At 45.9% G+C, this 27,983-nt stretch overlaps 4 protein-coding genes across 19 annotated transcripts in view; 1 reads left to right on the top strand and 3 right to left on the bottom strand.

Moving 5' to 3' along the window:
- The window catches only part of LOC117754573 (ras-associated and pleckstrin homology domains-containing protein 1-like), a 48,696-nt gene extending 45,020 nt beyond the window's left edge, over nt 1-3,676 (top strand). For all 5 annotated transcript variants that reach the window (XM_034573537.1, XM_034573535.1, XM_034573536.1 and 2 more), the window contains one exon: nt 74-3,676. In XM_034573537.1, the coding sequence (XP_034429428.1) occupies nt 74-2,446 (2,373 nt within the window). In that variant the 3' untranslated portion in view covers nt 2,447-3,676. The remainder of the gene's footprint in view (nt 1-73) is intronic.
- rif1 (replication timing regulatory factor 1) lies at nt 1,327-25,051 on the bottom strand. Of its 11 annotated transcripts, XM_034573531.1 has the most exons (39): nt 24,841-25,051; nt 24,437-24,470; nt 23,481-23,609; nt 23,320-23,398; nt 23,123-23,219; nt 22,883-23,013; nt 22,682-22,776; nt 22,349-22,538; nt 22,169-22,261; nt 21,915-22,053; nt 21,677-21,828; nt 21,458-21,572; nt 21,187-21,366; nt 20,515-20,625; nt 20,331-20,393; nt 19,616-19,719; nt 19,154-19,240; nt 18,994-19,067; nt 18,703-18,883; nt 18,477-18,584; nt 18,245-18,394; nt 17,641-17,740; nt 17,268-17,557; nt 16,865-17,067; nt 16,670-16,763; nt 16,464-16,580; nt 16,067-16,209; nt 15,886-15,975; nt 15,739-15,793; nt 14,467-15,654; nt 14,213-14,274; nt 12,862-14,113; nt 12,250-12,807; nt 12,029-12,157; nt 11,855-11,941; nt 11,350-11,465; nt 11,112-11,262; nt 10,908-11,034; nt 10,400-10,729 (listed from the first exon to the last, which is right to left on the bottom strand). In XM_034573531.1, the coding sequence occupies exons 3-39, from the start codon at nt 23,594-23,596 to the stop codon at nt 10,446-10,448; spliced, it is 7,311 nt and encodes a 2,436-aa protein (XP_034429422.1). In that variant the 5' UTR covers nt 23,597-23,609; nt 24,437-24,470; nt 24,841-25,051; the 3' UTR covers nt 10,400-10,445. The 11 variants fall into 11 exon arrangements, with proteins under 11 accessions (XP_034429418.1, XP_034429412.1, XP_034429422.1 ...); XM_034573527.1 differs by adding an exon at nt 1,327-1,348 and having other exon boundaries at nt 10,641-10,729; nt 12,862-15,654; XM_034573521.1 differs by adding an exon at nt 9,671-10,368 and having other exon boundaries at nt 10,415-10,729; nt 12,862-15,654.
- Nucleotides 3,813-8,711, bottom strand: LOC117754576 (collagen alpha-2(IX) chain-like). Of its 2 annotated transcripts, none has more exons than XM_034573538.1 (15): nt 8,604-8,711; nt 7,627-7,713; nt 7,299-7,432; nt 7,159-7,200; nt 6,994-7,020; nt 6,799-6,870; nt 6,633-6,698; nt 6,529-6,555; nt 6,382-6,426; nt 6,259-6,294; nt 6,087-6,167; nt 5,831-5,927; nt 5,528-5,625; nt 5,101-5,220; nt 3,813-4,606 (listed from the first exon to the last, which is right to left on the bottom strand). In XM_034573538.1, exons 2-15 carry the CDS (start codon nt 7,700-7,702, stop codon nt 4,589-4,591), a joined length of 939 nt encoding a protein of 312 aa, XP_034429429.1. In that variant the 5' UTR covers nt 7,703-7,713; nt 8,604-8,711; the 3' UTR covers nt 3,813-4,588. The 2 variants fall into 2 exon arrangements, with proteins under 2 accessions (XP_034429429.1, XP_034429431.1); XM_034573540.1 differs by having other exon boundaries at nt 7,299-7,396; nt 8,604-8,709.
- Nucleotides 25,052-25,998: 947 nt separating the features above from the next.
- tnfaip6 (tumor necrosis factor, alpha-induced protein 6) overlaps nt 25,999-27,983 on the bottom strand; it is a 6,372-nt gene continuing 4,387 nt past the window's right edge. Inside the window, exons 4-6 of the mRNA XM_034574816.1 lie at nt 27,041-27,269; nt 26,565-26,605; nt 25,999-26,469 (exon numbers count right to left, since the gene is read on the bottom strand). Coding sequence (XP_034430707.1) covers nt 26,348-26,469; nt 26,565-26,605; nt 27,041-27,269 — 392 coding nt within the window. The 3' untranslated portion in view covers nt 25,999-26,347. The remainder of the gene's footprint in view (nt 26,470-26,564; nt 26,606-27,040; nt 27,270-27,983) is intronic.

Here is a 27,983-nt window from a genome sequence, read left to right as displayed (position 1 = left end):
ACAACAACAGACTTGTTTAACACTTTCTTGTGTCTCTTTACCTCCGTCTCCTCTCTTTCTTTCCTCTGTGCAGATGATGAGGATCGACCCTATCAGTAGACCTATTCCTCTCCACATCCCCACCATGTCCCCGCTGCCTCTCTCTCAGACTCCGCCCTCCCGGAGCAGCTACACCGACGGCCTTGTCCCATCAGACGATTCCTCCCCGTCGCCGCCCTCGCCTCCTCCACCTCCTCCACCTCCCCCTCTGGTATGTGTGGCCCATCAGCCGGCACCTGCCACCTCATACGTCAAGTACAGCACGCTGGCTCGCCTGCAGAGCCAGAACCAGTCCAGGACGCCGCTGCCGGGGGCGACGCCACCTGCTCTTCCCATTCAGTCGACCAAACCAAACTACAATACTCTTCCAGCTGCTTACAGCACCTCCCCTCCATTACCACCATCTCCTCCCCCTCCTCCTCCACCCACAGCACCAGCTCCTGGCTCAGCCATGGCGGCATTAAAATTTGGTCCACCAAGCCCCTGCTCCGCTCTCCCACCACCACCACCACCGCTGGATGAGGAGGAGCAGGAGCACGCCTACCTTCCACCTCCTCCACCCGAGAGCCTGGAGGCCAACGGGTTGCCGCTTCCTCCTGCTCCAGATTCCGACTCCTTTTCTAATCTCACCAACACTGGCCTCCAGCAGTTCCTGTCACAGAAGTTTCCCCACATGGTGTACGACTTTACGTCGGAAGAACTCGATGAAAATTCTCCTCACCTTCCACCTCCAGCCGGGCTCTCTCCTCCTACCTCCCTGCTGGCTCTCCGGCCCCTGTCCCCCAGCGGACCCCCCCCTGCACCTCCCAAAACATTTACTGGTGGTTTTCCCCCTCAAACTGCTCCCAAACCTTCAGGTCCCTCCTCCCTTCCCATCGCTCTGTCACCTGTGTCTCCAACACCTTTCCTAAGCAGCCAAGGGTCTTTTAAAAAGCAGCAAAGTTTCTCAACGGGACATTCCCCAAATCAGCCCCCTCCGACTCTTCCAAAGCAGCACAGCCTCTCCTCCAAAAACCTCGCCATCTCTCCTTCGTCCTCCTCCTCTTCGGTCTCCATTGCAGCTGCTACCTCCTCTTTGGTCAAACAGATTGTCAATCAGTTCCCGGGAAATGCTGCCTCTTCCTCCATCTCTGCCTCCAGCTCCATGGAAGGCTCCAAGTTCAGCGCTCCTCAGTCTCCTCCGGCGGTCAAGGCCAAGCCAAAGTGGCAGCCAGGAGGAGTTGTGGCTCCGCTGTCACCAGAGTTCCCCCCACCTCCTCCAGATAACACCTCCGGAGAGTTCCCTCCTCCTCCGTCTTCATCCTCCTCTAAGTCGGGCTCCCCTATAAAGAAGTCACCTTCCACCTCGTCCACAGGATCCAACAAGCGAGGGCCTCCGGCGGCTCCACAGAGAGCCTCCTCCATGCGCTCCAACTCAGGCGAGGCCCAAGACGAGAGGCCGAAGAAGGTGGAGAGCCTGGTCAACAAATTTGGCCAAGCTCCTCAGACGGGCACCTCATCCAGCTCCTCGTCAGCGACCGGCTCTCCTTCTAAAGATTCCTCTGCGCTTCCTGCTCCGCTCCCTAAGCCGGGGAAGCTGAACCTGGCGAACCTCCCGCTGGTGCTCCAGGGGCTGCAGACCGGCCAGCACCACCAGCCCGCGGAGTTCCTATCCCCTCCTCCCCCGCCTCCACCTTCCCAGCCGACTAACCTCGACTCCTCTCCCGACTACTTCCCGCCTCCCCCCAGTGACTCAGAGCTCTTCCCTCCTCCTCCTCACCCGTCAGAGTTCCATCACCCCCCGAAGGTAGCCGTGGTGAATCCCCAGCCTCAGATGCAGCAACATCAACAGTCGGCGACGCCGGCCTTGTCGTCAACGTCATGGAAACAGGGCTCCCTGAAAAAGGGGGCGGTCCCTCCTCCAACACTGAACCGGTGGAGCAGCAGCACGACTCAGTATGACAATACGATTTCAATGCCGCTCTCGCCGCCTCCTCTGTCCCAGACACCACCTCCTTCCCTGTCCTCTTACACGTCCTCCTCGTCCTCTCCTGTCCCACCCACCTCCCCGAAATCATCCGGTCCGGTCTCCCTGGCACTGAAGCCTCACTTCCTGGAAGACCTCAACCGCACCCTGAAGAGGAAGTCGGTGTCTCGCCACGGCTCCCTCACCTCCTCCCACCTCATCCCCTCGTCAAAGATGGAGCCCGTGGGCACCATGGACGACATGGCGCTCCTGCCGCCACCTCCTCCCGAGCTCATGCAGCAGCAGGGGGTCCGAGGACACTCCCAGACTTTGTCTCGCCACCACACACACTCCCACTCCACCAAACATGCCAACATCTCAGGCTATGCAACGCTGCGGCGAGGCCCGCCTCCCGCTCCTCCGAAAAGGGACCAAAGCACCAAACTGACCAGTGATTGGTAGGGAGCGAGGACACTGGGTGGAGCCTAAACAACTGAACTGATTATTTAGGACTCATGGTTTCTGCAGAGAAGAAATAATCAATGTCTGTCTTGACTTGTCCGTCTCCCCTCATCCCAAACCATCCACCCTTGGATTTCTGAGCAAGTAGCAAGCTGTGTTTCCTACTCGTACTCTCAGATAATGATTGTTCCTATTACCCTCATTATTACTATCATTACAATACATGTTTAACCCAATGACATGAGTAAAAAAATATATATGTATATATATATCTGTATACAAGCAAGCCAGAAAAATCACCAATCAAGCTTTTTTCACAATGTCTGTGCAGCTTTGCATTGAAATATACAAAAGACGAGACGCAGACAATTCGCTGCAAAATAACTGGTACTGCATGGAGCCGCGGCAACGGAAGGAACCGACGAAGGGAAGGAGAGATTTAATGGAAGGATGCGAACGTGAGATGATGTGTATAGACATGTTGGGGGGGTGGGTGGGTGGGGGGGCGGGGGGCAGGGCACTCTTAGAGGGAGCATTGCCATTTATTTCAAACCTTTTTGTGTGTGTGTTTTTATATAAGATTATTTAATACTGGAAAGATATTGTTATTATAATTATTTTAAGTTTTTAAGAAGTGTCAGAAGAGAATGAGTTTGACTGGACGTGTATTCTCAAAATACTTAGGAAGTGTTGATCTGGTTACTCAGTTTATATTTAGATCGTTTGATCTGAACGTATTTCTTTGAATTTACAGTTCCGTGGCTGATTGGCCGGTGACGACTTAGATTTATCAAATACTTCTCGTAAGGTTGTTCTCAGATTACAGGAGGTTTCAAATCAGTTTGTATGAAGACAAAATAAAAGCCAGAGGGAAGAATAACCTTATTTTCATGTCTTCCCTTTCCCTCTGTGAAGTTCGAGGTCTTGCACATTTTCATTTCTCTCAGTTCTCCAAATTAAATTTGTTTCTATCAGATCTGAAGGATCTCGACCTCAGTCCCTCTTGACCAGAACCTCCAGTCGTCTGAGTTCAGCCTTCACACCCGCGTCAGTCAGCGACATCAGACTAATGTTTTCATGACAGTCCTGGTTTCCCACCTTGTTTACACGGACTCAGCTTTGCCGTCGGTGTTTGTTGGCTTGTAGACCAAGCAGCTAGTCAGCTCCAATGAACTCTGTCTGAACGAAGGTGATCATCACTTTGCTAGTGAATAAAATCAGTCAATTGTTTGTGATCTTAATGGCTCGTGCATCACTTTGCATGTTTATAAGGAGGTGGAGCGTCTTCGTCGATCGGAGGCGCCCCGAGGAGCAAGTGCCTGAAAACAACATCGTATCCTGCTGAGGATTTAACCTCAATGATGACCCTTATTGGGTTTCTGCCATTTTGAAGCCTGTAGTTTAGGTTCATCATCCACACACTGGGATCTTTGTCAGATTTGGTCGATGAGAAAAATCCTAATTGCATAACAACGCTGCAGAAGATGTCTCTAGAGGTGAATCCTGTGGACGATCCTCCTGTGTCTCAATCGGACTTTCTCCAGAAACTCTGGAGAAAGTCAGGAAAGTCTCAGTCGCACATTTCCCTTCTCACGTTCATCTGTGCCAGAGAACATCAGGAGATTCTCCGGAGATCAGCGCACGACTCAAAGCAGCTTTAGCAGAAGTCAACGTGAGCGAGAGTCTTAACTTCTCATTAATTAAAAACTTATGAAGTATCTCAAGCTCAACCTGAAGGTGAATTACCAACAGATTACTTCGTTTTTCTGAATCAACTGAAATAAAATATCAGGTTTATCTGCACTTCTCTATAAGATAACGGTCGAGGAAAGGGCGCCACCTACTGTCAGATCTGTTTTCTGATCAGGTTTATTTATTTTTCAAACTGAGAACTCAAGATCAAAAATAAATGATTACAATCTGACACCAGGACAAAAGACATTAATCAGGTCTTTATTTGTAGGAGCTGAATTCTTTAAATTCATTCATACAGTGAGTGACCACAGAGAAACACTGTGGAGGACGATTTGACATTTAAGGGCTCGAACAATAAACATGCACGTAGAAATCATACAAACAGAAAATATATCATTACAATTAAACATAAAGCTTTAAGGAGATTCTCCTGAGTCCAGTGTGCGCTCAGTGTCTGGGTTCTTTCTGGTGTCAAAGAGGGAATGAAAACACAGAGAGGACAAAGTTAAAAGAGGTTAATACAGTTAACATCCTCCACCTCCTGTTAGTGTGGAGGGCTGAACACAGAGGCAGAGACAAAACTGATGTTAAATCAAAGAGTAAAAATGTGTATGAAGCTAATAATACTTTGATAACATTTACATTCTGTCACCATTTTCTAAATTTAGTTCATGTTTGTAGGGAATTTATGAAAAGTTTGTAAAAGTTTAATTTAAATTAAACGGTATCGTGACATCAGAGCAAACTAAACCCAACTCAGTATTTATATAACAGGCCCCATATATCATTTTTATTATGTAAGACAATAACACCCCAAGCAACTTCTTCGCAATTTCATTTATTTCATGTTTATTAATGTTTCTTGTATTTTTAATTTACTGAAAGGAGAAACTTGCTGACCTTCATGAAGGGTTCATTTCAGGCGTGTTGTATAGATATGTGATGTTTCCGTTAGTTACCAGTATGTTGATCCACTGGGAGTCAGAGTAGATGTACAGAGCTCGTAGGTCGGTCCTCAGCACCATCACGTTCTCTCCTCGCAGCCTCCGCATCTGTTTCTCTCCGTCTGCGAGAAACACCTGGAGACAAACTGAGGTGAGACACTTCTCACCCTGAAGAGTTTTAAATTCTGAATGAGACAATCAGCCCCGTTTGGTGCGAAGCGTCATTCTTACTGATACTGAACAAATATCCACTGTCCCTCGACCAGAGGAGGAAAAACCACCATAAAAACTAATAACGTGACTGAGAATTTACCAGATTCACAATTTGGTACTTTAAAAAATGTGTTCGTTAAATTATTCATTGATAAGGAAAGAGAGAGAGAGAGAGAGAGAGAGAGAGAGAGAGAGAGAGAGAGAGAGAGAGAGAGAGTGTGTCACTAACCGTCTGCACTCGCTCTGGGGTTTGAACCTGTGAACAGTCACATTTGGCGGACGGACCTCTGTCCCCTGTGTCTCCCTGCAGGCCGGACAGGACGTACACTACAACACAACAGAGCTGATCAGTGAGACACAGTCAGTGAGACAACAGGCTCAGAGTTTCTGTACCTGCTGTTTTACTTATTCTAAAATCAAACCTGGAGGGTGGAGAGCTGGTGGGTTTTAAATCAATCAATCAATCACATTTCAAATGTCACAGAAAAGCAAACCAATAAAAACTGTCTCTCCAGAGTTAACGGATTCAAACCTTGTCCAGGTCGTCCAGCGTCTCCCCTCAGACCGGATCGTCCTGCAGCACCAGGAGGACCCAGTTTTCCAGGAGGACCACGAGAACCTTTCAGCGCCTGAACACACAGCGATTCACCGATTAGCAGGCAGGGCGGGAATCGAACCTCTCACAACCAGCTGTGTGTCCACATGTTGTTTAATTCAGGCCAGAGAATAGATGTGACGTAATTTCCTGACTTCACAGTGACGTCATGACGATGTAATGATGCGCTCACCACTGTTCCTCTGCCTCCAGCTCGTCCTCGGTATCCCTGCCCCCCCCTCTGACCCGGGTCTCCCCTCACACCCACGTTACCCTGGAACAGAACAGATCACAGAACAGATCACAGAACCTCCACAGTGTTTTATTCTGAAGTTGAACACTCACGGCGTCACACGTTCCTCTACCTTCTCTCCTGGACGTCCAGCGACGCCGCTCTCGCTCTGCAGAGACACAATGAGACATTCATTTGTGTTATTTTGTCATATTTGCAGGAACAGGAAATGAAAGACGAGTGACTTTGTCCTCACCGTCTCTCCCCTGGGTCCTTGGGTTCCTTTCCTACCTTTATCACCCTAAAAGATCAAAATAAGTCAAATTTAAATACATTATATATACAAGTGGAACATGTCAGTGGTGTTTGAAGTTTATATGTTTGTAGTATATCCGTCACATACCCTGAATCCCTTATTGCCTTTACTGCCCTGTGAAAACACAGATTGTTATTAATTATAATTTATTATTACATTATTTTGCACCACACTAATATTGTTTTTTTTACCTTTATCATCCCGGGAGTTCCTATGTCGCCGTACAGACCTCTCCAGCCTCGAAGTCCCTTCTCCCCCTGCGGAGACATTTCACAATAACATGGGTTGTGTTACGGTTTTATCAGATCGCTTCACAACAGTGTGTGTGTTGCTCGACATGGTGGATCTTTCTCCGACCTTCTGTCCTGCTTGTCCCATGACTCCTTGTGTTCCTGCTTCTCCCTCAGGACCCTTCACACCAGGTTCACCCTGAAATACACACAGCTTCATTTATCCTTTTATAACTGTTGCTCCTGCAGGAATATTTGTGTTAAAACACTATAAAGGTTGTTTCACATGTATCTGTATGTGTGTGAGTGTGAGACACTGCACCTTCGGTCCTCTGGGTCCTCTGCAGCCCTTCAAAACACAAAGGTGATTATTAACTTTAATGATTATCTATAGTGATAAAAACACATTATTTCATTATATGAAGAATTAGAATGACACAGCTCTCGATTTCCCAAATTTCACAATTTAAAATTAAACTTGTCGCACCTTTTCACCTCTAGGTCCTGTGATATGTTCGGTTATATCATACTGCAGAGATGAAGACAAGTTTAGATTGAGTGTGCGTGTGTGTGTGTGTGTGTGTGTGTGTGTGTGTGAGTGTGTGTGTGTGCGCGTGAGCTCATCACCATTATCTCTGCTTTCCATTTGATTGGAGGAATCATGGGCGGAGGAGGAGGGAGGAAGACTTCACATCTCCGAGCCGACCACCTGCCGGATGGAAACTCTACAGACGGAACACGTGTGAAACTTTGTGTTCGACCTTATCACACACACAACATGAAGAAGAGAATATCACACACACAAACACACAAACACACACTCGCTGACCTCATCACATTTCTGGAACTAGCTGAGAAATGTCTGAATCCAAACCAGTTTATTTTTGTTTGAAACACTCAAATTAGATGCAGGAACTGAAACCGAACCCGTTCCACGTTCGGTGTTTGCACTTACTGGTTGTGGCAAAGGAAGCAGCCGGCTGGAGGCCACTGAGCAAGGCACTCCATCCCAGAACCAGCTGAGTCAGCATCTCCTCTATTCCTGCAGCAACCACATGTTAAAGGGCCAGTGTGGAGGATACAGTGACATCTAGTGGTGAGGGTGCAGATTGCAATCAACTGAAGGAGTGAAGAAATTTGGCTCCCAGTGCAGATTTAAAAAGGCTCAATCTAACGTAACAGAAACACAATCACTCCATCAGGTGATTTTACTTTTATATTAAACATTTATAATGTGAATATTCCATTTATGCCATTAAATCCTGACACTGGACCTTTAAAATATAGAAGTTACACATTTTATATTTTTGCAGCAGTTGGAAAATACCAGGATGTAAATGGACATGCTTCATTTTTTAACAATGACAAAACCCTCAGAGGATTCACAGCAACATGCAAACACCTGATAAACCTTAAAAAAAACCAAAAGAATCTGGTGTCGTTCTGGAATTAAGCTCTGATGAAACTGATGACTGCACTTTTTAAAGAAACTGTATAATTCTCCTATTTACAAGTGAACTATATAACAAGTGGGAGATTTAAAATGATATTTCACTTGTTTACAGTTTGTTTATTTCAATTAGAAACATGTTTATCCCCAAATAGACAAAGATCACTAATCATCAAGGTAACAGATCCATTTTTAAATAGTGTGAATTTACAATAATAAACAATAAATATGACTCATTTCCTGATTTATCCATGAAATATGTGACTGTTTGGAAAAGTAAAGGTGCATCTCAACATCTCAAGATCTCAAGATATTAAGATATTAAGATATTCATCCTGATCCATAATCAATGTTTATTTTTCTATAATCATCATGATCAGTGTCTCCGGCACAGACGCTGCTTCTCCTCATGTTGCATGTTGTGTGTGTTCAGCCTGATCCGTGTTGTGTGTGTTCGGTCTGATCCGTGTTGTGTGTCTTACCTCGGTGACGTCTCCTGTCCTCAGCTGTGTGGACGCTCTCCTGCAGTGGAGGCGTCTGTCCGAGCTGCTTCTCTCCGTCCAGCTGAGCCTGGACAACAATCTGCTACGTTTGCACGTCGACTCCCAACTTGTCTCAATAAAGCGTGGAAATGCAACGCAGCCTCTGGCAGCGCTCTGAGGGAATAATCAGGTAATTACTCGGCACCCTGAGCCAAAGGGAGGCCGGCTCATCAGGCCACGCTGTCCAGGAGGAACCGGCTGAAAGGAGGCGACGGCACCTTCTGTCATTTTGTATTATATCAACATCCCTGTATTTCATTCACATGTCGGGCTTTTAGCCAAGTTCCTCACAGGAAGTGGAGCAGCTGGAGTGATGCTGCTGTGGAGACCTCACAGCGAGGTCAGGGGGAGAGAGGGAGGTCAAAGGTCACACTTACATTAAACATCGTCTTTCCTTGAGTTTTAAATATTGTAATTTTGTCAACACGCAGCATCTATTACACTTTCTGTTCGTCCTGGGAGAGGAATCCTCACATTGTGTGTTTTCTTCCGTTAAAGAGTTTCTCTCATTGTTGCACCTTGTTAAGTCCTACAAGGCCAATTGTGATTCATGAATATGGTTTATACAAATTAAATTTAACTTGACATCAATATCCTTTGTATTCATCAACCCCCTCAGACATATTGGGGGTTACAGGATTCTAGCACAGTTGTTTTGGAAGAGCAGGGTTTAGACGATAAAAGTAAAATCCTAAAAGACTAGTTACGCTCATTCGTCCTCCAAGGAGCAAGTTAAATATTAAAAGGACACAACTTCCCTTCAACAGAAACCTTCCTGAAAAAATATGAAATTGATGTTCTGCTCCTGAAACGATTAGACAATGAACGAAATCAAAATACTGATTTTACATTTATGCCACAGATTCTTTCACCGATACTTCTTCTGTCTTTCAGCCGATCTACAGCTTCTCTTTAAGATTGTTTTTATAAAACCTGTGTCTGATAAAAATACCATAAACAACTTTGAGCATTAAAAACTATAAAACACCACAAACACAGCACAAGTCTTTGCAAGATCATCTTCCCTTTTATTCAAAATTGATAAAACTAAACATTAGTGTCCATCCAAATGTTTTAAAACGTTCCTCCCAAAACTTACCTGCTTCTTTCTCGCGTTAAATAAAAAATAAAAAAAAAGCTTTACTTTTAAAACGTTTCTTTTAAAAGTCCTCGTCAGTTTTTTTATTTAAAGTATTTAAAAGTCACAGATAAAGAAGTGCACACAGTTCTAATGTTCGTTTCTTTACATTAAAAATGAGATAAGACGTTTGTGTGAGACGACAGAAAAGAAACCAGGAAGCTACAATAATGTACAAGAGCACTGATGAGTTGTAAACGGCCTGAAAAACCGGCTCAGGAGGAAGTGACCTCATCTGTACAAACATGTTTCAGGGTATATTTAATTAATACTGCACCAGCGCCTCATTACAGAGTCTACCGAGGGAAAACACTCCTGTCCCCACTACAGCTAATAATACATCTTTAGTCACAGCTTTACAAAGTGTGACCGCGCTTCCCTCCGAGTGGTTATTAAAATCGTATCAACTACCCAACAGCTCGAGCTACAGAGATAAAAGTGATGTGCTGCTAAAATTCATTTTTAAAAAAGACCTTTCTCAAAGAACAAAAAAGGCAAAGAGGTGAGAAAAGGCCGAGGAAAACTGGATTCCACAGGTAAAATCAGCTGATTCAACACAAAGCCTGGATAAAAGAATACGTCCCATCTACTTCATGTGCCTCTTCACGCCCCCCCGTGCAGCAGTCTGAGCACCAGGGGTCGCTTCATGTTTTGCCGTCAGTCTGGCAGAGGCGCGTCTGCAGCTCGCCGACCACGCGGCTCATCAGGCCGCCCAGCTGATCGTGCATGTGGACGAGCTGCAGCGGCGAGCAGCGACTGAGTTCAAGTGGCGTCATCCTGCAGGTGAGGGCGTCCACGTCCGACAGGAGCCCGTCATCGTGAAGCGGTCCTTCGTCTTCTCCTGTCGGCATGTCGGGGGTTTGATCCTCGGAGACGTCCTGGAGCGACCTCTCATCTGCAGGAACGGGTTCGTCCACCAGCTCCATTGCTGCAAATACAAATATTTTATTGTTGATGTACTTAAAAGGACAAGTTGTACATTTACACGTCTGATAAGTGCATCACGATATTGGGGGAATTTTCTTCACCTCTGCAAACAACAGTTAACCTGCCTGAGGAAACCTTGTGACGGTAAATAAAAACTATATAAACTAAGTTTTACACACCGAGAGTCTCGCCTGAGGTCTTGTCCTCGTCCTCCTGGTTTTGAGGAGCACTGGTCTCCTCCAGTTGAGACGTCATCAACTCCAGTTCATCTAGACTCTTCAACTCGTCGCCACCTCGACCTTTACGCTGGAAGACAACAGCTCAGGTGTCACACGATGTTTTATCTGTGTTATCAGACATCCGTCCTCTGTCCCCCGACCTACCTGCTGTTCGTAAAACTTAAGTGCCTTCTTGACGTTGGAGATCTTCGGCGAGCGAATGGGCAGAGTCTTGATCTCATGGGGCGTTAAAGCGCTGAGGTCGCCGACCGTTTTGATGTTTCTGGCTCGAACGAGCTGCCCGAACCCCCGAGACCTGGTCAGGACAATTTAAAGAACTCATTTTCATTCAGGAACATTAGAATAATTAATAATTCTTTCACTGAACGTGTTCTTCACTCACCACAAGGTGGAGGAGATCTGAGGCAGCACAGCTTCTACAGGTGCAGAGCAGCCGACCAGCGCCGGATAGATACAGTCTCTGGGGACAGGACGGGGCTCTTGGTTCATTTCAGAAATCTAGAAAGAAAAATATGAATTAATGAACCATTAGGACTAACAACCACCAGCTGTGAAACTTTAAAACTAATTTAAAGCTGCATTAATCAATACTTTTACATTATAGAACACATTTGACTACATGAAGGACGTTTCTCACAATGACAACCACAGATCATCGGATTCTCCAGATGCATCGAGGTTTTTAAGCTACGTCCACTCTACGACGTTTTACTTTAAAAACTTTGCTTCAATTACGTCTTTACGAAATTATGCTGAACCCATTTTATTAAACTCTTTGCATTTGCCTGGACGTTCTCGTCTCGATTGGTCGTCACTGAGCTCGACTTGACGACCAGCGACTGCTTGAAAACGACTAATGAAAGTTGATTAGTCATGTTTTTACACACCAGGCATTTCTTGGAGCTCTTGGAACCTGGACTGCGCAGATTCCTGGGGCTCAGGATCAACAAGCCCTTTGTCGGAGTCGTGACATACTGGAATAAAGAGCAGACAAGAGTCATGAGGGGGGGGAGGATTCAGGAAAAACAGTAATTAAACTACAGTACTGGGCTCATTCGTACTTTGGGCAGAGGGATGCCGCTGACTTTGGATCTTCTGGGAGAACTGGTTCTGATGACGGGGCTGCGACGATCAATGTCGTCGGCCATTTCCTGCCTCTGGATCGGATTCGCAAAAGACACACGTCTGGACTGGGAAGTTAAAGCAGAAAAAGTAAAGTTACTTTTATCCACATCGACAAATAAAAGTCCATAAATTGACAGATTTCGGCTCTGGCTCTTACTTTGACGAGAGGCGAGGGGGTCTCATCCTCCAGTGGTCTTTTCTGGCCCTTCTTCAGGATGCTGGTGGAGGGGGAGGCCGAGGGAGACCAGGTTCCTCTGGTCTTGCCACCGCTGGGGCTCTGGCCAACATCTAAGCCCATGACAGCCTCCAGCTCCTTGTGCCTCACGGGAGAATCCTGAAAATCATCTTTACCAGAACAATCCGCTGGAGCGTCGCACAGATCAGTCGGAGCTGCATTCAAATTAACAAATACATCGTTCTCAGCGTCGTCCGCCTGAGTTTCCTCTTCATCCATCATCTGGTTGTTGTCTTCATCATTCTCCGGTGGAGGTGCGACGTCTTCCTCCGAGCTGAGCTCTGTGGGCTGCTCCGATGGCTCCTCCTCCTTCGAAGGCTCATCTGTGACATTCAGAATCTCAACCTGGTTTTCATCCTGAGGTGCAGCTTCCACTGGGACCACTGGATGTTCTTGGTCTGAATCAGCTTGTTCATTTTCTTTATCACTGTCCCCAGTTTCAGAAACGTCTTCAGCTTGGTCCTCCGGAGACTCTGAGACCTGAGGTTCCTCCGGAGACTCTGAGACCTGAGGTTCCTCCGGAGACTCTGAGACCTGAGGTTCCTCCGTCGTCTCATCCAGAGACACCAGTGTTTCCTCAGCAGGAGGCACAGTTTCCTCTATCTGCTCATTACTGCTCCCAACTGGTTCAGGCACTTCTACGTCCTCAGTGTCATTCTCTTGAGAAGAAGTTTCATCAGTTTTTGTTGGAGAGTCTCTTTGCTCTTTCTTGCCGGGGGACACATCACTTCCCTCTTTGTCGTCGATCTCAGTTTTCTCTGTAACGACAGGTTCTGAGGCCACGACAGCATCAGCCTCTTCCTCCATCGGTGATTCTCGGTTAGGTTGCTCCTCCGGTTCAGCTTCATCCTGGAATGATTCAGAATCTGGAACATTTGGGCTTTTCTGTGATTCATCTAAAACGGTTTCAGCTGTGGCTTCTATGATTTGCGTATCTTCTTCTTGAGAATCATCAACAACATCCTTCGCCACATTGTTATCAATTCCATCTATTTTACAATCAGCGGCGAGAGGACTGGGAAGTGAAGCTTTCGGTTTCCTCCCTCTCTTTTTGGGCATAACAGAAATGTCTTTGGCCTGTGAGCTTTCAGACTCTGAAGACTCCAAACTGGGAACCAACGCCTGGGAAGACTTTCGTTTGGAGTACCTGCCCCTGCCTTGGGAGGACTCTGAAGATCCAGGAACTTCTAACGACTGAGAACTCTCCGGGGTGGAGCCAGGAGTTGATTTGCTTCTTCTGGTTCTACCTCCAATGCTGGCCTCTGCCTGACCGACAGCTGATGTCTTTGAGGTAGACCTTCTCCCTCTTCCTGATGAAGGCTGACTGTCGCTTTTGTCTTCGGACTCCGCTGGAGCCTTGCTTCTTCCGGATCTACGCCGAGACTGGCTTTCAGAAGATACAGGTGTGATCACCTCAGAGTCCTCTTGACTAAGGTCGTCATCGACGCCATCGCTGGTCTTGGGTTTGCCTTTGACCTCCGATTCGTTCTCCAACTCGTTTGTCGTGTCGGTTCCGTCTTGGGCCTCGTTGGTTGAGACGGATATCGAACACTCTTCCTTTTTGGTCTCTTCTACAAGCTCAGATTCCAGGGATTGGCCATCAGGTTGAGAAGAGGTTAGGATTTGAGAATCTTTTGGCTTAACGGCATCTTCTTCGGTTTGTTCTACAAGTTCAAACTCTTGGGATCTGGTACCAGTTTGAGGAGAAGGAGTAATCATCTGAGAGTCCCTCTTTAGTTCGTGATCCTCCTTTTCCTTCTGTTCTACAACCTCAGAGTCCTGGGATCTGGTACCAGTTTGAGGGGAAGAGCTGATCATCTGGGAGTCGCTCTTTAGTTCATGATCATCTTGTTTGGTTTGTTCTACAAGTTCAAACTCTTGGGACCTGGTATCAGTTTGAGGAGAAGGAGTAATCATCTGAGAGTCGCTCTTTAGTTCGTGATCCTCCTTCTGTTCTACAACCTCAGAGTCCTGGGATCTGGTACCAGTTTGAGGGGAAGAGCTGATTATCTGAGAGTCGTTCATTAGTTCATGGTCTGCCTGTTCAGTTTGTTCTCCAACCTCAGAGTCCTGGGATCTAGCACCAGTGTGAGGAGAAGGAGTGGTCAGCTGAGAGTCGTTCATTACTTCATCATCATCCTTTTCCTTCTGTTCTACAACCTGTGTGTCAGTTTGGCTCGACTGTTCTTTCTCATGTGAATCCCTCATCTTTGTCTTCACAGCCACCTCCTTGTTAATCTCTGATGATGCTTTTTTAGGGCGGCCGCGCTTTTTCTGTGTCTGGCTTTCACTGTCGGACTGCAGAACAGTTTGGCTGGACTCCTGCTCTCTGGTGCTTCTTGGTCTTCCTCTCCTGGGTTCAGGATTATCGAGGGACTCATCTGAGTTGTTCTGCAGCTTGATCTTCTTGTGGGCTCTACCCTGAGAGTCGGTTTGGCTCGTCTCGCTCTTGTCCCTCTGAGCCCTCGTTCGTAATCTCTCTCTGCTACTGGCTTCCTCAGAAAGCTGCTGACTTCTCCTGGTTACTCTGCTTTGTGTCGAGTCTGGAGAATCATTGTTTGGCTTCTCCCCAGAACGTCTCCTTTTAGTCAAGGACTTTTCTCCCTGGGCTTCGGGGTCCTCGCCGGGCAGCACAGGTTTGACTTTGCGGCGCCCAGAGCGTCTGGTTTCACCTTGAGAAGCCTGCGACATAGAGGCCTGAGAATCGTTCAATTCCTCTTCCTGACTCGACGGCTGCATATCCTCTGCGTCCGTTTGGGTGTCTGGGATAACGTCTTCGTCCTCTGTCGTGTCACTGGGCAGTCGCTCAGTCAGCCTGACAGGCTCACTCTTAATCCCAGAGTCTTTAGGTCGTCGAGGGGACTCTGTGGCATCGTTAACAGGATTCTGCGAGTCCACTTTCCCAGGGGTTTGGGAATCCAGAGAGTCTGGACTCTGGGAGGCCTGGGAAGGAGATGCCTTGCTGGTTTTGGAGCGTTCTTGGCTACTGGAGGACTTTCCGAGGCGACCTGTGAATGTGCTGCTGGGGCTGGCAGGTTTTCCCTCAGCATACTTCTCCAGAGTGATAAAGGACTGACGGCGACTGTTGGGTTTCTGAGGAGTCCCCGAGACCAGATCTGAGGAGCTAGAGATGTTAGGACTTGAGCCTTCTTTAGACTGCATGTCCATGTCTTCTGCTGTATCACTCTTGGCATCTTCCTCCATGGAAACATCTGCTGGCTCAGGGATCATTTCTTCATGCTTCTCCGTCTCTTTTTCTGTTTCTTTCGGGCTGGAACAGTCTCCACTCTCTCTTGCTGGAATTTCAGCATCATCTTCCTGTGGAACCTGGAAGAAAACAAAGTCAAGTTACTTAATCTGTCAATAAGTAAATGAAGAAATCAGAATGAATGAATTACTGGAAGCCGTTACCTCGTCAGGAGCCTCTTTGGTGACCTTGTCAGTTTGTTCCGTTTGCAGTTTCTCCCTGTGAGGAAAATGGTTTATTATTTGAATATTGTGTTTTTACGAGGGATCGGGGATTAATCTGGATTCTAGAAGCAGATGCTCAAAACTTACGAGGAGTCCTCTTGGCTCTGAGTGTACTGAGTGAAAACTGTTGTATCCAGAGAAGCGTCGAGGTTGTTGTACATGGCCGGGATATCAGCCCTGAGACATCAAGGACAACGTCACAAATCTGACAACATGGGCACTTCAATAACTTTTTATTAAGACGAACAGAAAAGAGGAGAAATCTGACCTTTTAGTCCTTTTCACCTCCTTCTGGTGCTCGGTCAGAACTCTCTCCTTCGTCTCAGGAGGAATGAAGACAAAGTCAATGGAGGCCTCTTCCTCCAAGACCTCTCTGCGGGGGGGCTTGGGAGAGCCAAAATCCAGCTTTGTCTGCACAGGGGAACACGATGGAAACCAGTTGTGCAACGGTCGAGTGGAGAGCAATTAAACACAAAGGGGGGGATACAAAATACAAAACAAGCCTCATTAGATTATATAGCAGCTTTTTCTTGTTTTCTTATTGCAGAGTTCAGTGATATCATGCACATGAATCTCTGGCTGTACTTGATGCAGAGTGTCAGGACTGATATTCAGTTCGGCCACTGCAACGTTTAGCAGTAGAGTTAGTTGGAGTTCAGACTCACAGAAACTGGCTTGGACATCTTGGTGGAGCTCTTGTCCTTCCCCAGCAGCGTGTCCCTCTTTCCCACCGACGAAACGGGAATCCCGCTGAGCTTGGTCTCCAACTGGGAACTCTCACTCTGAAGAGAAGCACAATCAGACAAGACACGATAAACAATGAGCACTGAGGGGGCGGTAACTTGTGACGAGGGCATTCGTGGCAACTCACGGAATATTGGCCACTGAGATCTCCGGAGACGGTGACGACCTCAAAGCCGGGAAGAATGATCGGGATCTTCTGCTTCACTTGGCTCAGGATCGGTCTGAGTAGAGAAGAACCAGCGATGAAGTCACATGTCAGTAACCACTGAGGTGAGAGGAAACACTTCGAGGCAAAATACAACAACCTGAGGATTATTTTTACCTGATCTCTTCGGGGTAAGTGAGGCTGACCGAGTTGGCGAAGGTGGCGTTCCAGAACTGGGTGACCGACGTGCGAAGCTGCTTGTTCTTGAGTGGAAACAACACACACAGCAGAGGAGAGAGCAGAGCCAGCAGCTCGTCGTTGAAGGCCAAAGAAGAGCGGCTCTGAACGCAGCCCAGGACGTCACCAAGGAGCTTCTCCAGCTGCAGGAGGGGAAAGAGAAAACGTATACTTGTAAAACGTCAATCGTGAACAAATCAGTTTCTTTCAACATATGGCAAAAGAACAACAAAGATGAAAGCTGACAATGATGGGTTATTTTTTCTGGATGTGAATTTACTGAATGGAAACTAATCCGATTTGTGTTTGTGACGTCAAATTCAGTTCGATAAAAGCAAAGCACCTTTGTCAGGAGCAGCGATGTGAACGCGGGCGGCTCGCTGGCTGCGTGTTTGTAGAGGAGTGAGAGAGGTTGAACCAGAGAAGCGAGCGCCTCCTGGACGACATTGGCGAGGACGAGATTGGTGAAGAGAGCCGACAAGATGGAGACCAGCGAGACTCCTGTGGCCTCTGACGACGCGTCGGGGGCCTGGAGATAAACCTCCAGACACTGGACCAGCAGGGACTGAAACGTGGACAAGTTCCCCAGAGCCTTGCTCCTCTTTCTCATCCAGTTCACAGGAGTGTGAGGAGCTGGAGGAAACAAGAGGGAGACAGTGAATCCTCCATTTAAATCAATTAAACATCTGAAATAAGATGAGTTTAACTTCTCTTACACTTTAGCTTCTGCTGGAACTGAGGAGAGTACGGAGAGAAGTCCACACACTCCACCATCACCTGGAGGAGGCTGGAAACTGCATTTAAAGTTGACGGGACCTGGAGGAGCAGAAAATATATATGTTCAACAAAGGTCGCTTCAAAAACACATTGAAACAAATGTCAAACACTTTTCTTTTTGGTTAAAGCGGGGAAAAAAAGACTGCTCGTCTTATAACTCAGTTTTAGCCTCTTTACACTGGCTCCCTGTTTGTTTAAGGCTCGACTGTAAGATCTTGTTCTTAAGGCCGTTCATGGCTCCAGATTAAACTCTAGATTCTTTATGAACATTTGCGTAGCCTGAGGTCCTTGGATAAAGGTTGAAAACTGGAAACGGGTCAACAGCCTTCACACATTAAAGCAGATTTAACTTAAATTGAGGAATAAAAACCCAAATTTTCAGGCTTTATTTAGCAAATTTCTTAGTGAGGATGAATCATTTCAAATGTAAAAGTGAATCCTGAAATAAATGACATTTCTCAGGTACATTAGAGTTTCTATGCAGAAATAAATTTTGATAAATTGATGTTTACATATCGTGACGACAGCTTCCTCTCCACTCACCGTCAGGGCGTCTCTGTCGATCGAAGCCGTCATCTTCGCACAGAGCTCCTCGCAGCAGACGTTCTCCTCGGCCGTGACCACCAGTGACGAGCAGCGGGCGAACACCTTGTACAGTTTGGACCACGTGGACAACATCGACTTCTGGGACGCCTGCACAAAGCAAACAGATCAGAATCGAGCTGTTCCCCCTGGTCAGTGTTTCAAAAAGAGTTACAGCTCCTGTTGGACAGACCTGCTGCAGTGGGGAGCCACGTAGGAGGTGTGTGACGGGGAAGAGCAGCGCAGAGTGCATGGCGCTGAAGTTGTGCTCCAGAGCGTCACCTTGGTTCACTTCATTAGACTGAAAAACAATCATCAACATCCACTGAGAGATTTCTCCTGAGATCACAGCCCCACGTTCTGTATTTATTCCAATAGGAAAAGAGCTTCTGATTGTATTTCTTGTTTTTCCTGCTCACCTGTGTGATGGTGTCTGTGAGCGGACTGACCATCACGCTCCACATCCTCCACAGCTGCTCCTTGCTCTGCAGAGACCTGGCGCTGCCTCCGATGGCCCCGAGCACCGCCTCGGCAAACGCCAGAGGGGAGGTGTGGCCCGACAGGCCGCAGCCCACCAGAGTCTGAAGGCACTGAAAGAATCTGGAGATGGAAGGACATCAGGCAAAGATCTAGATATTTACCACACAGCTAAACTACGGACACGAGCTCAGATGAAACTGATATTAACTTGAGGAAGGAACAGGACGTACCTCTTGTCCTCGATGTAGGCTGAGAGCATGCTGCTGTTGTAGAGGAGCAGGATGAGATAAAGAGCTGGTGTTCCCTGAGGAGAGGAAACAAAAAGGTTCACTCTTCATCTGTGACAAACACCTCAATGACGTTATGGACCAAGAAAAACATTTAACTCACATTTAGCACGTCCATCTTGCCGACTTGGTAAGAGGCGGAGCCAAGAACTCGCTGAGGAACTCCCTTCACTGTGGCCTCCAGCAGAACCTGAGGAGAAAGATCAGGAGACAACAGGGACTCGATCAACTCAATCAACTCAAACTTCAACAGGACAATTCATACAAATTCTAACTTCTTCAAATCACCTACAATTTAAACTAAATGTCAACACAGGTGAAATAAAATTATTTCTACTTATTTTAACACAGAAGAAAACAAAATGAAAGTCTAAAGAGTCAGTTCAGACTTTAATAGATTTGATTAAATGCTTATTGATCGTAAAATGTTCAAAATGCCAAGTAGGAACATTTATAACTGTATATAACAGAATATGAAGTTTGTATGAGGTGAGATTAATGAATAAATACATGAATTGAATTCTGTTATTACATTAAAAACAGACGAGGCACAGTTTGATCTTACCAGGACTTTGTTTGCAGGCAGATTCTCTGAGGTGACGATGCTCTGCAGAGCCTGAAGCATCAGGGTGAGAACTTCAGAGCCCTGACGGTCCTTCTTACTGCCTCCTAACAACCACACAGCAGATTCAGATCCATGCAGACGAGGACAGATTCTTTTAAAATACTTTAGAGAGAGTCTGATTTGAGAGAAGAGGGTCATCATTGGGGACGAACCCCTCAGTGGATTTTTCTCTTCACAGACGTCTCGGACCACGAGGGCCCGGACGCTCAGACTTAAACTGATGAAAGTGAGAGTGGGTCGGGCAGGGGACGAGGACGAGGTCTCGCCGGTCCTGCTCCCGATTGACAGAGCCCAGACCCAATCAGATTGCTCTCTGTGGCGCTACGAGGTGGGACCCACAGCTTTAGGAGCCCACCCAGCTGAGCAGCAGCCACAGCAGAGGAAACACTGACTTAACACATGTCCTGTCTTTATATGAAAGTAATAATACTTCATCTGAACAGTTCTGCAGACAAACATGAAGTATTATGTGTTGATAAAAAAGATCCATGCTCTAGAAATGTTCCATTTAATCTTCAGTCTGAAGCTCAATTTTCCATAATTCTCTTTGAATAATTGTATTGTACAAGTTCAGCTGCAGGACTGAGGAGCAGAATACATACGACTGTTTGCAGATCAAATTAGAGCATCATTAACTTGCATTTCATTCACTTACCGGACTCTATGGTCATGTTGACAAAACGCACAAGATTCGTCCATAAAACGTTCAAAAGAGCATCTGCAGGCGAGAAGAGAAGAAACTTAAACCACATCTTCATAAAGAAACAGTAGAAACTACACATCAACACTGAAAAAAACTGGGTCGGCAGTGAAATTCACTCCACAAGTGCAACGTTTACCTGGAGCGTCTTTGCCGACGCTTATGAATCCATCTCTGAGGGTTGAGATGAGAACAGCAGCGTGTTTGGTGAAGGAGGAGGAGCCGGAGACGAGCGCGTGGTTCAGGGGCTCTGCAGAGAAAAGATGATCAGGATTAGAAACGTGATGATAGAAGTTATCGTTTATAGAGTTTATTCATCTACCACACACACACACACACACACACACACACACACACACACACACACACACACACACACACACACACACACACACACACACACACACACACACACACACACACACACACACACACACACACACACACACACACACACACACACACACACACACACACACACGGCATTTTTCCATGATAGAAAATATAATTTGAGGTTTGTAGTCTGTTGATAAAACAAAACATTTGATGACATGACCTCTAGACAGTTTCAGACATGAACTCAAGAAAATCTTTCACATATGAAGAACGCAGCAGGAGATAATGATAATTATATTACTTGCTGTAACATTTTATTAGGTGGAGGCAGAACAAGTTCCAGAAAATGTCGGGAGCAACTGACTTGGACATTTGTGTTCTCACGTACTGCCCCTCAAGAAAACCTCTGGACTTCAGTGCATTCCTGAAAAGCAGCTGGGGACTCGGATGCACCACGAGTTGCTCAGACACTCACCGAGACTCAGGGTGAGTTTTCTTTTCGCCGCCGTGGCAACAGTCTCCGGTCCCAGAAAATAGTGGAGCAGCATCTCCAGGCCGAGCAGCTGGATGGAGGGGAAGGAGGAGGGGACCTGGACGGTGGAGTTCAGGCTCATTCGAGGCGTGTTGGCTGGACTGTTGAAGCCCGGGGTAGCTGCTGTCGAGGGGGGGAGAAGAACACAATAAAATACACAATCTTCCATCACATGGAGCAGCCTGGGTGGAGGGAGACGGGTGGATTGACGTACTGGTTTTGGGTGTTCCAGGTGTAGCGGCACCATTTTGAGTGACGGATCTAGAGGGAGTGGCTGGGACGGAGGAGCCGTCACAGCCGATGGTGCACTGGAGCAAAGGCACAGAAACCTGCAGGGAGGTCACCAGTGAGCGTTTCAGTTTAGATGTGTTATTTTCAGCCTCCTGCTCAGAATTGTGGGAGTTTCAACAAGAACTCAGAGGGAAATTCTGACCTGATCAAAGTTCGGGGCCAGGTTGGGTCCCAGCTGCACCACCAGGTACCACCACACCTCCACCTTGGTGAGCAGCAGAGCTTCTGTCCTGACGTGGATGGACGCGAGCGGCTGCATCAGGAGCTTGATACGTTTGGCACTGCACAGGATGTCTTCAGGAAGAGCAGGAGTGAAATTAAAACTTTGGTCTTTATCTCCAGCTCCATGTATGAATTGATGACATGAGAGAAGTTCTCACCTGGATTGAGGGAGAAGTTGTCTATGAGGCTTTTCCAGGCGATGAAGGCGATCTTCTTGATGGTGGGGGAGGAGCTGCGGAATCCCAGCTCCTCCAGATGCAGCAGAGAGTTGATGAAGGGACCTCCTCTGTGCAGCATCTGCGTGACAGAATCATTTAAAATCAGTCTGATGTGATTAAATCTTCTACAGGACACGTTGAGTTTGTTAACAAATCAATGTGTATGAGGCAGAACCACAGAATTCACACTTCACCTTCCCGAGCAGCTTCACAAACAAAGGCCAGAGCTTCAGGACGTTCGTTTCATTCTTGGACATGAAAAGCTTCTGCAGCTCTGGGATCAGTTTCTGTGAAGACAGACGCAGTTTAAGTTTTTTCTCAAATGATGGAGCCGAATGCTTTCAGCTCATTGTTGCCGCTCTCAGTTTACTCACCGTTGACATCATTGGTTCGATGATAGCGGCCACCTCCGTCTGTTTCTCCAGCAGCAGGGGCATCCCCATCTCCATGGCGGCCGCGGCCCGTAGACGCACCTTGGAGGCGGAGTGGACGACCAGAGGAATGACCAGCTTCGCCCACCGCACTGCTCCATCGCCCATCGGAGCTGTAACCTGCTCCAGCAACCTTCAATAACCACAATCAGTCAATATCAATGGACTTTATGGTAAAAGTACATAACGGTCACGTCCCAGAGGAAACTGTGACAAGACAAACAAGTTCCATCACGTTCGAGGAGCCTGTAATTCATAATTATGACCCATTCCTACCTGATGATAACGTTCAAGGCTTCATGCTCCATTACCACAGACTGGATGTCTTCTCTGCTCCACACACTTTCCAGCGTTCCCAGTATAGACGGCACCTGAGAAACAAGAACCATCGTGGATCAGTGTGGAAACGTTTCATCCACAAATAAAAAGAAAACCTGCACCTCTGCAGCTTTATTTTCCTGGATTTAAATAGCTCACTTTTTTGGAAACCACATCTGGAGGAAAGCTCTGTTTGGAGAGGACCCATAATGCTCTGGTGCACGTGTTCTTGTCCGTCGACTTCACCACCAGGGAGCAAAGTGCTGACAGTATTTCTGCTGCAAAGTCTTCTGGGAAACAAAGAGGAGAGCAGCGCCATGAGCAATGACATCATGCCTATAAAAAATATAATCCCAGCGGGTCTATAATAATGAGGAAGTATAAAATATGAAATAGTACCAGGCACGCCGGAGACTACTTGAGAATGGTACACGCAAAACCCCAACGCCTGCAGGGCGGCTTGGCTCAGCTCCGCGTTCGGACTGGTGATGTGGTTCTGGAGTTAACGTGGAGATTGTTAGATGTTGAGCTTCAGAACCAAAACGGGAGGTTTACAGATTCCTCTGGTTTTAACATGACGTGTTAATGAGACTCACCAAGATGGTTTTACCCAGACGAGAAAAGTGCTTTTCAATTGCAGGAAGAAACTGGCGAGCTTCTTCTCCGCTGAGGCGACTGCAGAAGGACAAAGACGAGTTATTTTCATGTTGCAGCCAAGGCCGTGTCCTGTGGACGTGTCCAACTCATAGAGACTTACTTGGCGATGGTGAGGTAGGCGTCTGTGTGCTCGGACTGTCCAGCAGAGCTGTCCTCCAGAGACTCCAGCAGAGGGAGGAGGCTGGAGCTGCTCGGAGGCCCCGCCGTCGCCATCATTATTACTCAAGGCCTTTAAATAAAAATATGTAAAACATGAGATGCAGAAAGGTAAAGAGAGAGTTTCCTCCTGAGCTCCTCGTGTCTGCACGTCACAGAGAGAAGAGACGTTTGAGTGAGGGTGAAAGACAGAACAGGACAAAAAACTGACAGGAGGGAAAAGAATGGGGCTGAAATATGCTGATTAACGTGCAACAATTAATTATTGAAACATATTTGCTTTTTACAATAACTAAATGTTAAACTGATTAAATATAAAAGTTATAGACCTAATGTAGATGTTTGAAGACATAAATTAATGTTGAAGGAACCTACTAATGAATCTACTAATCTGATTTTATGAAATACGGTGGAGGGGCGGGGCTTGACCCCAGGAAGAACCCATTCGATTTTGGAGCGAATCTGGATTAACAGGCAGATCCAGGAACTCCCCCCCCCCACACACTTTCTGTAAAGGGCGAGATAAGGACTTGTTATGCACTCACTGACCAACTCTTCTTATTAAACCAAGTAGTCACTGAGTTCTCTGTGCTCGACCATCAGGTGTCCCGGCACCTCTTCCCTCCCCTGACTCATTCCAGGGTCAGTCCAGATGTTCGGGATGTGGATCTTTGTCCTTCACATTTTCAATTTCTGGGCAACTGGAGGAAGTGGACATTCTTTGTTCTTCCTTTTCCAAAAATACTTATGCTTACATATCCTGCACGCTGCAGCAACTTTTGCCTCCTGTCTTATATTCAATTTCAGTTTTATTTGTACAATCTGTTCTCCAGTGTGTTTATGGCTCATGTAAACACATCTACTTGCATTGAGAGACAGAAACAGATGCTTGTTTCATACCTGAGTGAGATTTAAGTGTCCACTGGTTCCAGATCTGTAAAAACAAGTAGGTTACATTTAGTTGTGTGTCTGTTTGATGTTATCACAGGCCATCACACACACAGGAAGCATAAACAAAGTCACAACAAAGTTTTCAACACACACACACACACACACAGACAGAGACAACACAAACACACACTGTCATGTAAGTGGAGCAGCTGATGTGGGTCAATGCGTCTCATCTGTACAACGAGCTAACGGTAACTAGCTTCATGTTAGTTAGCAGCGTTAGCTTGTAAAGTTTGCACTCGCACAAACAGGTGGAATAATGAGGCTAGTAGGGCTGCTAACACAAGCTAGCACAAGCTAACCTCCACACAACCCATCACCATGCTAACTAACACACACGTTTGTGCACCAACCTTTCAGGGACAGGACTCCGCGGGGATCCAGGGGAGAAGCTCCAGAGACACCGACTCGCAGCCACAGGTTCCCCCGGCTGTCGGCTCCTCTCTCCGGGTTCTAGTCGTCAGCTTTTCCTCCTCCTCTCTCTCTTTTCTCTGCTTCTCGTTCTGTGGTCCCGCGAAACCCGCTGGCGCCAAACCACCACGCCGACGTACGAAATTACCTTTGACCCGCCACACGTCACATCCCGGCCCGCCCACTTCGCCTTATAAGGACAGCAGCAGAACAAATCAATAACGAAATCAATAATCGATCAATTTAAACCAGAGTATTTAAAACCAGAGACTCCTCTGACATCATGTACTGTGAACTGCAAATGTTCAAGAGCAGCAAATACTTTCATGTACAATTTTGAGGTAATTGTACTTCACTTGAGTATTAACTTTATGTTTCTATTGTATTTATTTGTTTACATTGATTGTGATGTATTGTTTTGTAGATATAATCAAAACTAAGTCTGTGTACAGTACATAAATATTTTCCATGTGCAAAGTGTCATAATAAAACTTAATGTACAATATGCATGTATGTCACTGTTTACATATGTAAGTGTAGTATAAATATACTAAATATGTATGAATAATGTATTATATATGTAAAGTATTATTCAAATAATATATATACATTGATAATTGACTTTCCATAAAAGCTAGATATGTATATTATATAGGTTTCATAATAACATTGTGCAACACAACTGCAGTGGTTTTTAAATGTGCTGTATAAATAAACTTGACTTCTCAAATTAAAGTTGATTATATGTTTTTGAAAGTTTGTCAGAGGGATCGAGCAGAAAATATATAAAATGTGATTTCAGTGTGTGTGTTCACACGTTGAGAGATTTAAGCATTTGTTTGGTTATAATCGTAATTTTCAGGACTATCACAGAAGATTTTTAAAGTATTTAAATAGTTTTTATTTTTGCTAAACACCACGTCCATAAATGTAAATTCACAAAAACAAAAGCTCTGTTTATATATTTTCAGTAAATATGAAATGATGCACTTCGGAAGTTGTATTAAAACCTCTTTCAACTCAAAAGCTGCTTGTTTTCATCTTCCTTAACTATTGATAGCTTTAATTTAATTTGAATACACTTATTAATATACCTGTGCTACCTCTAGATCTAAATGTGCCAATGAAGTTGTTTCAAAAATGTAAATCTTGATGATACAAATACTAACAACACAATTCTAGCGTTACACATAACAGACAGTGCAACACAACAGATCATACAGCTTTACTTTACATCATGGAATTCTGGGAAAGGTTCATGGGAATAACCAGAAATGTTTCTATAAATGAAACCCCAGGACAGTGAATATAAAGTCAGTACAATTTAATGACCTTGTTTATTTGACAGAAATATTCCTGTAATGAGCCATAAAGTCTCATTTATTACAGCACACAATGTGACCAATAACATTATAAATACAGCAACAGCATGACATCAGTGTGTTAAAGTCAGTGAAAACTCTGGGTGTAGTTGTGCGGGAACAGAGACGCATTAAAGGCTGAGTATTGTAGCTGGAAGCCTCCGGCTGTGACTGAAGCGTCAGACAGGAACTTCAGCGTCATCACGTTTCCTGTGAAACAGAAAAATATCAAATCCGTGAGTCGGATGTCGACGGAAAATATTTTACCTGTCGTCAAATGGAAATATTTGATGTCGACTTCTCACCTGTGCTGATGATGTCATCAGGTAAATATTCCCCACAGAACCTGAGAGGAAACAGACGAAACGGGGACGATAACGTTAAACTTGTCACAACTTCTGAAACAACAACAGCAAATCAATTGTTTTTATAGTTTCTCAAACGTGAGGATAAGATGATTTTCTTTATCTTGCATCCCTGTAATCTGAATATCTTTACGGTTTTTAATTGGTGCTTGGACAACACCAGACACCTGAAGATGTCACTTTGGGTTTTAGTAACTTTTGATGGTCATTTTCAGATTTATTACTTGATAAATTGAAAAAGAAGTTGTTGCTTTCAGACACAAACTCCGGAGAATGTCCACAAATCTTTCTCCAGACTTTCACGTATGGGGAACGCAGCAGGAGATTGTCCGGGTCAGACGAGTTCATCCCAAACCTTAAATCAGAGGGACATTCATCTGACAAAGCATCAGGATCTGTGTTTTTAATCATCTCACCTCCCGACAAAGCCTGAGACGTCGTCGTAGCTGTCGAACGCCTCCAGATAATCGGCCATGCAGGCCGTGTCGTCCTCCACGTCGAACTCCAGGAAGCGGAGGTGGATCCTCTGGCCCAGGCGGACTCGGATGTGCCAGTAGCAGATCTGCTCGTCCTCGTACTCCTCGGGGAAACCGGGGGAATGAATGACCTTCTCTTGTTCTGTCAGCACTCCGCCACACTCCTTCGCTGTGAGACACGACAGGTTCATCTCTAATACATGTTTTAATGCTCAGTTTGAACTTAAATCCACACAGATGCAGATTTTTATTTGGATCTGAACCAAATTTCACACAAAATCCATGAACCATTCAGGTCAAAGAAAGATTTGATGAAAACAAACCTGTCAGCATCTTGACTTTCTAGTCTTTACTTGCAGACATTGAACAAAAAGACCATAAAAAACATTTATACTCTTTTTTTTATATACACCCAGTGCACTGTAATTAACCAACCACACATTTCACATCACTGCAGTAACACGACTCCTGTCAACTGAGGACGTGGATAAACTCGTTCTCGGGCGAAACGATTCCCCACGATGCTTTTCTGGAATCAGCTGGTGGGATCAGGCAGTATTTTGGTTTGGGGGTCTGTGTCTTGCGTGTGAGCGCTGAATGAATTCAGAGCAACAGAAGAAGGAAATCAAACACACATGTGGAGGCCGGTGACAATGGCATCAAAAGCTTTTCCAGCAGACGTCCTGGAGGGATGTGAGCTTTTCTCTACTGTAGATCGTTACAACAGTGAGTTTCCAGTCCATCCATCACTGGGCCATGTTTTATTTAGACGGAGAAATGGCTCCAGAGCTGATGAACGGATGCACAGGACTCGTTTACACAGCAGAGGATTACACGTGATAAAATAATGTAGTTCTATGAAACAGCTGCTCCTCCTCTAAAC

Source organism: Hippoglossus hippoglossus, chromosome 21, assembly GCF_009819705.1.
Source record: "Hippoglossus hippoglossus isolate fHipHip1 chromosome 21, fHipHip1.pri, whole genome shotgun sequence".
NCBI lineage: Eukaryota > Metazoa > Chordata > Actinopteri > Pleuronectiformes > Pleuronectidae > Hippoglossus > Hippoglossus hippoglossus.
This window is presented reverse-complemented; position numbering and strand designations above follow the sequence as displayed.

Coding starts and splice junctions, on each gene's coding strand:
- LOC117754576 (XM_034573538.1), bottom strand. CDS start 7,702: ATGCTGACTCAGCTGGTTCTGGGATGGAGTGCCTTGCTCAGTGGCCTC. Junction 7,021..7,158: donor CAGGACCTAGAGGTGAAAAG/GTGCGACAAGTT, acceptor TGTGTTTTGAAG/GGCTGCAGAGGACCCAGAGG. Junction 6,699..6,798: donor TGGGACAAGCAGGACAGAAG/GTCGGAGAAAGA, acceptor ATGTCTCCGCAG/GGGGAGAAGGGACTTCGAGG.
- rif1 (XM_034573521.1), bottom strand. CDS start 23,596: ATGATGGCGACGGCGGGGCCTCCGAGCAGCTCCAGCCTCCTCCCTCTG. Junction 16,581..16,669: donor ATCTCAGTGGCCAATATTCC/GTGAGTTGCCAC, acceptor GCTTCTCTTCAG/AGTGAGAGTTCCCAGTTGGA. Junction 11,035..11,111: donor TTAAGTTTTACGAACAGCAG/GTAGGTCGGGGG, acceptor GTTGTCTTCCAG/CGTAAAGGTCGAGGTGGCGA.